This window comes from Ascaphus truei, chromosome 3, assembly GCF_040206685.1.
Source record: "Ascaphus truei isolate aAscTru1 chromosome 3, aAscTru1.hap1, whole genome shotgun sequence".
Classification (NCBI taxonomy): domain Eukaryota; kingdom Metazoa; phylum Chordata; class Amphibia; order Anura; family Ascaphidae; genus Ascaphus; species Ascaphus truei.
The window spans coordinates 386,684,096-386,696,156 of NC_134485.1; the positions used below are offsets into that span (position 1 = coordinate 386,684,096).

Consider the following 12,061-nt stretch of genomic DNA (forward strand, 5'->3'; position numbering starts at 1 on the left):
GCTCTGGAGCGCCACGGTGCACCCGATGGCGGGGGTCGCCATTTTATTTTGCATGCACATGTGAAGTAGCCGCCACACGCATGCGCAGTTAAGGCAGAGTTACGACGGCCATTATCAAGGCTCCGCAAGGGACTATATATCCTCCGGGAGGCCGGACTTGTGACGCGCAGCAGCCAATAGGGCTCCCAGGATCTCTGTGAGTGATACATTTTCCGCGCTCAGGACCGCGCGCCAGTCGGAGGAGGAACCCCAATGGAGCAGGTACTGTCCAGGAAGCAGTGCTTTCCTGGACTAGGCCAGATTGCCCTGTAGGCCCCGACCAAGTGTAGTTGTCTCAGATGTTTCTTTAGCCCATAGGATCTGGTCACCTTAGCACAGGGGGGCACAAACTTTTTTCCCTGCACCCCCCTGCCGGCGATCCCCTCACTCCCGCGCCCCCCCCAGCCCCCACTTACCTGCGCTCTGGCGTCACGACGTCATTTTGATGCCGCGTTGCCATGGTGACGCAGGAAGGAAGCCGCCGGAGCCAAGGTAAGTAAGGTTTATAGAGGCCCTGCAGCTCCCCCAGCACTTAATTTAAGTGCCTTCGGGAAGCGCGCGGGGCCTCTGCAAACTCCGCGCCCCCCCACTGGCAGTCTCGCGCCCCCCTGGGGGTCGCGCCCCCCAGTTTGCACACCGCTGCTTTAGCAGATGAAGAACCCAACATAGTGTGTACTTGTAAAAACAATTTTTTAGCTATAAATAGAGATAAAATGCACTCACATGGTGTCCATGATAAAATCGCATCTTGAACATATAGTAGAGTGCGACCGGTCAGGGTGTATAGGCGTTCTCTCTGCCGTCCTCTGCTTGGCTTGCGTTGTTTTCTCACGTCCCGCACTTCCGGATGCAAACTCCCGGCTGGATCACGGGCGGGCAAGCAGCACAGCGTTCTGCGTCATACACCAACAGATCAGACTTCCACTCTACGCGTTTCACCGGTTTCCTCAGGAGTCGTGCTACACCTCTCAGCTGCTACTAAATACCCTGTCTCCTAATCTCATAGGTTGTCACAAGCTGCGACTGTTTGTTATTAATCAGAAGTTAATTACTCTGTAGCTAATAGTCTCTTGTCTAAAGTATCACAATGTAACAAGAGCCCTTAATATAATTGATACATGAATGCATGTTTATACAAATGTATATAAAAAAATATGTCACAATTATTAACCCTCTATGCTCCACACGCAACAGAGGTCCAAAAAATACGTTTTAATAACTATCAAATATAAAACATACTAAAAACATATTAAGCAGAGATGATATATCTATATAAAATCTATATGGATACACTGGAATAGAGAGAAAAAAACAATTGTCATAATCAGAATCACAAGATAAGAATCGAAAGAGCAAAAAAGAGGGGGAAAAACCCACAGCAAGAGTGACAAAACGGGGGAGAGGGCATCAACAGAAGTCTGGACTTAACCCTATCATCATAGGAATGCACTAAGGTCAAACTCCACATTGAGACCAAATGGTATCCTAATTTATGAATCCAAAATGTTTCTCTTTTGATTAAGTCCATGCTTCTAATGCCACCCCGCCAATGTGACATAACTAATTCAATACCCTTGTATTGTAAACCATCAGGGTCCACATTATGTGCTGCTTTTGGATACACTATGGGTTAAAAGATTTCTCCTAATGTTCCCTATATGTTCATAAATTGCCAACACGTTAGGGGCGGATGGTCTTACCTATATATTGGAGCCCGCAAGGGCACTCCAGAAGATATACTATGAATTTGGACCTACAACTGATGTGTTTGTTGATTTTAAAGGTTATGTATTATTCGACAAAGTGATCTCCTATGGGGCAACTGAAACTACAAGCCTTTCAAACTTTTACAGCTAAAAAATCCCTTTGGAAGTTCTAACCAACTGGAATTTTTCCTTTTATTTTTCAGAGCACTTGGTGCTAGTTTGTGTTTAATATTAGGAGCTTTCCTAAACAGAACCTGCAGTCTTTCTGGAATATGGTCTGCCAAAATCGGATAATTTTTTTAATACATGCCAGTTATCGATTCAGGATTTTTAACATTTTCCCTGTATCCTTATTGAATTGCGTAATGAAAGGGAATTCAATTTTTTTTTTTAGAGGGAGGGAGTAGCTTTTTTTTGTGCAACTCAACATTTACTTTTTTCGAGTGAAATAGTTTTATTCAGTGCATTTTCTACATTGGAACTTTCATAATTTCTCTTTAAGAATTTTTTTGTGAGGGTGTTTGATTGTTCCAAAAAGATCTTGTCATCCGTACAGTTTCTTTTAAGTCTCTGTACTGGCTGAAGGGAATATTTTCAATCAATTTTTAGACCAGACTGTAAGATAAAGTTAAGTAATAAAGAGGCAAGAACCCACTATAAGCACTCAATACCCCCTGATGTATAATGTAAATGTTAAAAATAATTTTTAATGCTATACTAATTAAAATAATGGGTGTTAAAATTCAACAAATGACACACATATATGATACCCTATGATGAATATATATGATATTCCGGGTAACTAAGTAAGGCGACAATTTGAGGTTAATTGGAGCAAACTGTCCCAGGGAGCCGGTATACAGTAATCCCTATTAGTGGTTAATTAGGTGTATGCTGGTATCAATACCTGTCTCAGGTGTCAGACAGGTCCCAGATGGTGAAGGTGAAATGTGAAATGGATCATAATATGCTAGGTACAGACAAAAAGATCAGTATTTCAAACCAGTGTGTGCTCACTTTGCAAATCATAAATCCATAAATGGAAAGTGTAGACTCTCTCTACAATCCAACATGTAGCCACCTAACAGCAACTGGTTGACTCCTGAATAGTAAAGGAGTGGGCTGTTAAACACAGAACACAATGTGCAGAGACTCATAGACTCCTATAGGCAGTGTGGATGTCAGTATACCTGTGCACATATTAATGAATGTGCTTCCACTGTCAGGAGTGCTAATGCCACTATAAAACTGTGTATGGTGGAAAGAAACCTGTCTAATGTGCAGGAAAAGGTTCCTTAGTGGATACTGAGTGAGAAAGAGACACTGTTATAATACTGCCACAAGGCAGCACTGAACACACTGTTATTAAACTGCTCAATGAGCTTATGGTATACAGATCCAGTGAAGGTAAATCAGTCACATATGTACCATATAAATTCACATATAAATCACCTGTGTACTAGCTAATGAAGTCCATGAATACATTGAGCTAATACCACTCATAAATGCAAACGCCGTGGCTAATATACCCCTAGAAACGGTGTGGCTGTTGGTATGCCTATGCACATATTAATGCATGTGCTACCACCGTTAAAAGTGCTGGTTACACTAATGCAACAAAATAACAAGGAAAATCAAGCAGCCCTCACCTCACCATGCGTCACCGAGTCACCACAAAGACTCCTGCCCAACATTGAAGGGAGTACACGTTAGCCGTCTGGTAGCTGTTTGCTCTGCAACTCAATAATGCTACCACGTGAGTACTGACGGCGCGCGTGCACATGACAGATGCCGACACCCGTGTTTCGCAATTGGAAACGCTTTCTCAAGGCTCACGTGGTAGCATTATTGAGTTGCAGAGCAAACAGCTACCAGACGGCTAAAGTGTACTCCCTTCAATGTTGGGCAGGAGTCTTTGTGGTGACTCGGTGACGCATGGTGAGGCGAGGGCTGCTTGATTTTCCTTGTTATTTTGTTGCATTAGTGTAACCAGCACTCCTAACGGTGGTAGCACATTCATTAATATGTGCATAGGCATACCAACAGACACACCGTTTCTAGGGGTATATTAGCCACGGCGTTTGCATTTATGAGTGGTATTAGCTCAATGTATTCATGGACTTCATTAGCTAGTACACAGGTGATTTATATGTGAATTTATATGGTACATATGTGACTGATTTACCTTCACTGGATCTGTATACCATAAGCTCATTGAGCAGTTTACTAACAGTGGGGCTTATGCAGAGAGGTACTTACAGGAAAGGATTAAATCCGCCACAGGATTGGCAATTAATTTTTTCCTATGCAGGGTACTCCGGTAGCGCGGTGTGAATGAAATTGCTAATTAGGCGAGTTTCACTTGGCGTGAAACTCGCCATTTAGTGGTGCGCTGTATTTGCCCACAATACAGCCAACTTTTGTTGGCGGGCAAAATTTCCCCTGAAAGCGCCATTTAGTAGCTCCGATTGGCGCGTACATGCGCATCGGAGCTACTGGAATCGTGCGTGTTTCAGCATTGGCAAAATCACGCTTCTCGCCACACGTCTGGCGAATTTGAATTGGCCCGCCATGTTCTCGCCAGGACAAGCTTTTCGCCTGCATATTTTCGCCAAAAGATGGCGCTATTTCCATTCTCTATCCTCTCTGCATAAGCCTGAGTGTGTTCAGTGCTGCCTTGTGGCAGTATTATAACAGTGTCTCTTTCTCACTCAGTATCCACTATGGAACCTTTTCCTGCACATTAGACAGGTTTCTTTCCACCATACACAGCCTTATAGTGGCATTAGCACTCCTGACAGTGGAAGCACATTCATTAATATGTGCACAGGTATACTAATAACCACACTGCCTATAGGAGTCTTTGAGCCTCTGCACATTGTGTTCTGTGATTAACAGCCTACTCCTTTACTATTTTGGAGCTAATTAGCTGCTGTTAGGTGACTACATGTATCCACCATGAAACCTTTATCTGCATACTAGATAGGTTTCTTTCCACCATACACAGCTTTATAGTGGCATTAGCACTCCTGACAGTGGAAGCACATTCATTAATATGTGCACAGGTATACTAATAACCACACTGCCTATAGGAGTCGTTGAGCCTCTGCACATTGTGTTCTGTGTTTAACAGCCCACTCCTTTACTATTTTGGAGCTAATTAGCTGCTGTTAGGTGACTATATGTATCCACCATGAAACCTTTTTCTGCATACTAGATAGGTTTCTTTTGATCATACACAGTTTTATAGTGGCATTAGCACTCCTGACAGAGAAAGCACATTCATGAATATGTGCACAGGTATACTGACAACCACACTGTTTTAGGAGTCTATGAGCCTCTGCACATTGTGTTCTGTGTTTAACAGCCCACTCCTTTACTATTCAGGAATCAACCAGTTGCTGTTAGGTGGCTACATGTTGGATTGTAGAGAGAGTCTACACTTTCCATTTATGGATTTATGATTTGCAAAGTGAGCACACACTGGTTTGAAATACTGATCTTTTTGTCTGTACCTAGCATATTATGATCCATTTCACATTTCACCTTCACCATCTGGGACCTGTCTGACACCTGAGACAGGTATTGAACAGCCCCTCACTGATACCAGCATACACCTAATTAACCACTAATAGGGATTACTGTATACCGGCTCCCTGGGACAGTTTGATCCAATTAACCTCAAATTGTCGCCTTACTTAGTTACCAGATATCATATATATTCATCATAGGGTATCATATATGTGTGTCATTTGTTGAATTTTAACACCCATTATTTTACTTAGTATAGCATTAAAAATTATTTTTAACATTTACATTATACATCAGGGGGTATTGAGTGCTTATAGTGGGTTCTTGCCTCTTTATTACTTACCTTATACGTCACCCATTAGCACCCTACCCCCACATTATTACTTTGTACTTAGCTGAAGCGGGGTTCTTCTATATTGAACTTGTAAGATAAAGTTGTTGCTTTCTACATCATTGAAATATGTTTTCGTCGAACTCTTTTCATTTTCAATATACACCGTTAAGTCCAGAAAATGGTATTCGAATTCATTAGAAGAAAAAGGCAAAAAAAGCAAAAAGGTCGGCGCACCACTTCAAAGAATAAGCGAAGAGGGTGAAAAATAAACGAATTTATTGAGGACAAAAAACAAAGACAATCACACGGACATGTTTCGCCTAGCAAGGCTTTATCAAAGTGTACAATAAGTGTGTTTATTTTTCACCCTCTTCGCTTATTCTTTGAAGTGGTGCGGCGACTTTTTTTTGCCTTTTTCTTCTAAATGAATCCACAGCGCAATGCATACCAGGGATGGCACCCAGCAAGTGGAAACTCCTTACAATAGACTGGATTACACCAAAGGAGAAGAAATCGTTCATTCCTATGTAAGTACTTGCTTATTTTATCATTTTGAACGGTCTTGTCAATAGGAGGTTGTCCTTGGATATTGGGGCACTCATCTGCAATATTGCATTCCCTGATTGGGACCTATACACCTCCACAAAACCATATACTCTAGAATGGACTTCATACAAAGACTTGCCTAGGGTGCCTCCTACAACATCCTTATTATATCTCATTTAATGGAGCTTTGGATTTATATTCAGTCCATTTATGTCTCCTTTATTAGTGCATCCCATATCCTTTGAGCCTCATTTCTTCCCCCCTGGGAGATCCTATTATTCGAATTCATTGATTGTTGACGTAAATTTTAAATTCACTGTATTATTATTTAGCTATAACGAAAAATAAATAAATAAGAGACTAGACAAGAGACTATTGTCTGCAGAGTAATTAACTTCTGATTAAGAACACGCGATCACAGCTTGCGACAACCTATGAGATTAGGAGACAGGGTATTTAGTAGCAGCCGAGTGGAAACTTGATCTGTTGGTGTAGGACGCAGAACGCCGCGCTGCCTACCCACCCGCCCGTGATCCAGCCGGGAGTTTGCATTCCGAAGTGCGGGACATGAGAGAACAACGCGAGCCAAGCAGAGGAGGGCAGAGAGAACGCCTATGTACTCCGACCGGTCGCGCTCTACTATTTGTTCAGAACGATTTTATCATTGACACCATGTGAGTGCATTTTATCTCTATAGATATAAAATAGTTTTTACAAGTACACACTATGTTGGGTTCTTTACTTCATCTACTAAGGTGACCAGATCCTATGGGCTAAAGAAACATCTGAGACAGACAACATAAAGACACAACACTGTCTCTGTTTTGGATACACTTTTAAAGAATGGGAAATTTATGAGTATACAATTCACAGGATTTCAATATCAACAGAACACATTTTTGTTTAAACATATTGCACTATATTTTGTATGTTTCTTCTATTTGCATACATCTGCGCTCTCCAAACATCCGGACAAGTGTAGTTTGTGGCTGCTGCAGGGAAGGTCCATAGATAGGGACGCTTCCCGAGTAGCTTACAGTGGTAGTGCACCAGTGGCGGACGCCACGCGGTGTGCATGGCCTGTGGTCTGGGACCCGACCGAAAACCCTTTAAAGGGACATTCATAGGGACACACTCGAGCTGGAGCCCCCTCAGAGGTTAACGCCTGCTGACTGGAGAGGATTCAGTAGACTGTGTTGTGGGCTCACATTGCGGCCTGGGGACCCACCATCTTCCATCCACCCTGGTCTGGACGCAGACTAGGAAGGTTCGTACAAGTTCACCAACGGCCACACACAGTGGGTAGCGCTACACTTTGGGCTGAGCTTGGATCTGTGGACACCAGGTGGTTAGGTGCCCAGAGCACCTCACAACTTCAGGGGAACCTCACGGGGTGTGGACAAGGTGTTGGTTATACAGTGTGGGTACAGTCTAGTGTGGCCTTGTTATTATTGTGGTTGAAGGTTTCTATGTCAGTAAATACGTTGCTATATATCCGGTGTGTGGTTACCGACTATGTGGGTTCCTGTGAGGGGTTATCCTACTGTGTTAGGATCTCTCGCAGGTGATGGGGCTGTATACAATGAACGTGATCACCCCAGGCTCCCAGCGGCGGAGGATAAGGCAATTTCCCTTAGACACGGCGAAAGGGAGGCTACATATGTAAGGAATATAATGCCAAAATACGAAACAGGAAAAACTTTGTTAACTAATACCACGTGGAAACTAGATCTTGGTCTATGGGAAATGTTAAATTATTTTTAAAAGTTGGCCCTCTTTAATATTTTTAGAATTTAACTCTGGTTATTGAAGTTCCGTAATTGTAACATTTCAGTTTGTTTTTTTGCTTTATGTATAAATCGGTCTACACAAGATACATTTAACCTTTGGCCCAATTGGTAGCGTGATCAAAGAAATCTCTTCTTTTGCATTGATTTGTCGCAAGCACATTTGGAACACGACATTCTTTCAAGATGACGCTGACTCATCCAAATTCTTCAATAACCCAAAACACAATCTTAAAGTAGGTTCAGTATCTAGGGTGGAAAGAAATATTAAATGCTAAATATTATAGAAACCTGTGTGTTTTATTTTGTACTGTACCTTATGGACAGTTACATTCTAGTGTACAGTTTTTGAAAACTGACAGGTCATATTCACATGCATTTGTATATTCCATGACAATTTGTGCAACTAGTTCTCAAACTACAGAAATAAAACATATTAACAAACTTTATTCCTCTGGAAAACTCTTCCCTTCAGAAAATGTATACCCGTGAGTTATTTCAAAATGTCTTTCACACATGGCAGACATTATTCACATTAGTTTCTTTGATTATATTTTTAGACTGTACAGTATGTACATTTCTAATAAGTGAGTTGACAATAAGGTGTACTTCTTCCTTAAAGCTGAAATGACATGTACTTGAGATGCTTGTACCCCCAACAAGTCTCCCTTTCTTGTCACATTTTAATAAACATTCAAGAGTTAAAGAAAACAAGTTGTAGTCATTCATACAGCCGCGACCCCTTTTATTCTCCAACATCTCCGAATTTTTTCGGGGATTTTTTCCGAATGCCACGCACTTCACCACACTTCACCATGTTCATGCCGCATTCTGACCGCATTCATACCGCATTCACACCCGCAGTTGAAATAAAAAATGAGGAGAAAAAAAAAATATATTTTTTTTTTGGTCACTCACTCTTGAACTTCGCAAGCAAGCAGTGGTGAAGTTACAGACACATGCGCAGTAATCATCAGCTATGTACTGTAGCTCCCATCCCAAAGAGGATTACACGAAGGCGCAGAGAGGTGATGCTCGGCTAGGGACGGACGATTAAAAACACAATGATAAGCTTTAGAAACGGAATAGCGCTGTAGAGGTGTGGATAAGAAAGAAGTTCAAATCCTTGACCGAGTCTTGTGTGTGTGCGTGGGGGAGGGGTGTACAGGGTACAGCTGCATGAAGGATTAGCTGTACTGCAGTTCAAAGAAATGACATATTTTCAAAAGGCAGGTCATCATAATAATTTGATTCCCACACCCCCAAATACATAAAAAGCACACAAATAAATCATGTGCAGTCAAACGCACAGTGTTGCAGTCAAAAGCTACAGCACAGATTGAATATCGTAATATCAAGATGGTTTAGGCAAGCATGTGGAGAAAATTAAAATAAAAAATGAGGAGAAAAAATATATATATTTTTTGGTCACCTACTCTTGAAGCAAGCAAGCAGTGGTGAAGATAAGAAGTTGAAATACTGCAGTGCAGTACAGTAAATTATCCTGTGTGTGTGCGGGGGCGAGCGTGGGGAGAGCGCTGTACTGTATACTGTATGCCGAAATGTGATACTGTTACAGTACACGCCTATACGTTTCAACAATTTTCAAATGAGACATACAGCACTGCACATGCATGTATAAATATGCAAATTTACAATTACTGCGCGCGCACACGCAGACTGACGTACTGTACTGTCGCGGCCGAGTTTATTTGAGCATTTGCCCGGTCTCGGCCGCGACAGTAACCTGGCGCGCGCAGGGATGTCCCGGGCGCGCGCCGAAGCCTCGGAGGAGAGGCCCGCCGATCGGGGCTTCCCCCTCTCCTCACCGGGTCCGCCGGGTCCCCCGGAACGTCCCGCCGCCGTCCTCACATCCGCGCGACACCAGGGCTCCCTCGGGGAGCCCTGGGCACGCGTACAGGCGGCACAGGCACCCGATGACGCGTGACCGCGCATCACGCCGAGGGAGTGCGGCTCGCAAGCCGGGACATATCCCGGCTTGCGGAATGAGCCACACTCAAATAAAGTGTGCCGCCTGTGTAGGTTGAACTGCTAAAGTATTAGACTTTGAAGACAACAACTCACGATCGCCCCTGAGTTTTTAGACGGTATTGCAGTATTGCAGACAGCGCTAATAAAATGCTAATATTACGAGCGCTAAAATACCGCAATATACTCCGGAAAAAAAAAACATACTGCATCTGCCCGCGGTTATCAGAGTTGCGCCGCTATGGCCGCACTAGGGAAAGGCGGCCGCCACTATATGTAGGCTTGCGGTGTGGAAGCAATGTTTAGAAATGTAGTGGGTCAGTTATTCCTAGTCTCCTGGCTGCAAAGTGGAGGCAAAATTGGTTAAAAAACACTACGGCAGATTTAGAGTATACTGTACATAAAAAATAAACCAGGCATATTTCAATGCAAATGTTTCTCATAAAATCTGCTGCAGTTTTTGCACCAGTTTCACAGTCTAAAGAATTCAATGAATCTTCTCCTGAGTTTTTTTTTGCCAGGAAATTGATTGAATAATGGTGGCTGCAAATACTCTCAAACAATGCAATGCCTAACCAAAACAGGAACATAACTTCAGTGATATAAAAAAAAATTACTGATTTTTAAAACAATCTTTCTGAAAATGAATTGTGTTGGAAATCTCCTTTTAGTTAAAAGCATTTATAATTTCTAAGAAATCATTAGTATATGTATTTGTTTATGTTTGGCAAACTAATTAAGTCAATACATCAATTAGAAGTTCTGTTACCGTTTTAATAACTGTGTTGCTAGAAGTGTCTGCAACACATGAAAATATTTGTTTTAAATGGTTTGTATCCGTTAATAACTGTCCCTGTCTTCTGGAAACACATAATATAGGCCCTAGAGGACATATCTGCTAATTCCCAAAATAATATAGGACATACCTGTTTGCTAAGCAAAGCTCGTTGGAAAAGTCTAAGGAAAGCAGCCAAACTAAAGCGGTACATGTTATTAATTTTGGATAAGTCACAGATAATGAAGTACATCTTGCTGGCACTTTCTGCTAGAGGAAGATACGCATACCGTTCCTGTGGATAAAACAAAAATAGATCACATCTTGTGCTTTTAGTGCCCTCTAATGGTCAGTTAGCATAAAATGCATTTGATGGAAATAAATAAGCTTGCAAGCATAACATGCAGTACGTTAAACAACAAAAAATAAAACACAAGTTTCAATATACTTGAAACAGGCCTAGAAAATAGCAAACAAGAAAATACATAAATATGTATGATTAATAGCTACTGTATAGTCAAAAAAAGAATATGCTGTATACAGAAATACAAAGAAAACAAAAGCACAGACGCACATAGTGAAGTATGTAAAATAAATAGATATATTGTTAGGGTAAGATATCTGCGTACATCAGATCAAAAAGTAATCAGCATTTCATGTGCAATGACATGGGTCAATGACATGCCTCTTGTTCATAGACAGAGCGATCTTGTAAAACAACACCTCCTCCTTTGTCAGCCTGTCTAATAATAAGTTGATGGTTATCCTGCAAGAATCTTAATGCAAGACTTTCTGCTTTAGTTAGGTTATGTCCGATGTTACCTGCTCTCCCACTATCATTAATAACATTAAGATCATTATAAACCATGTCAAAAAATGTATCCACATGGTTACCCTTCAATTGATATGGATAAAAGGTTGACTGAGCCCTGAAGGGGTTATGAATACAAGTTTGTTCTTCATGTACTGGTTCTAAGCTGGGGATTATTTCTCAGCAATACCGAAGTGACGCGATATTTCAGTTTACGGCCATCCTCACTTTGCGGCCGGTCGTGAATTACATACGGGACACTTGACGAACTAGCCCGGCGGTGGTTTCAATAGTTCTGACCCCTGAGGGCGTCGCATCGGCGGCAAGCCGGACGGAGCGGCGGTTTTCGATGCCCCTGACCTGCAAAGGCTCCTTAACTGGACCCTGGAGACGAGCGGAGGGTGTTCCCCAAGTGCCGTGGTGGTGTGCTCCCAGACAAAGATCTTCCTAAAAGCAGTAAAGTGGATATCCTTCGATCAAGCGGTGGCTGTGTGACGTCGGGTAACCCATGTCATTGCACATGAAATGCTGATTACTTTTTGA

General features: G+C 42.1%; 1 protein-coding gene across 6 annotated transcripts in view; it reads right to left on the reverse strand.

The window, feature by feature from the left end:
- Window positions 1-12,061, reverse strand: part of DYNC2H1 (dynein cytoplasmic 2 heavy chain 1) — a 631,818-nt gene that overhangs the window by 374,343 nt on the left and 245,414 nt on the right. For all 6 annotated transcript variants that reach the window (XM_075592400.1, XM_075592399.1, XM_075592403.1 and 3 more), the window contains one exon: window positions 10,859-11,002. In XM_075592400.1, the coding sequence (XP_075448515.1) occupies window positions 10,859-11,002 (144 nt within the window). The remainder of the gene's footprint in view (window positions 1-10,858; window positions 11,003-12,061) is intronic.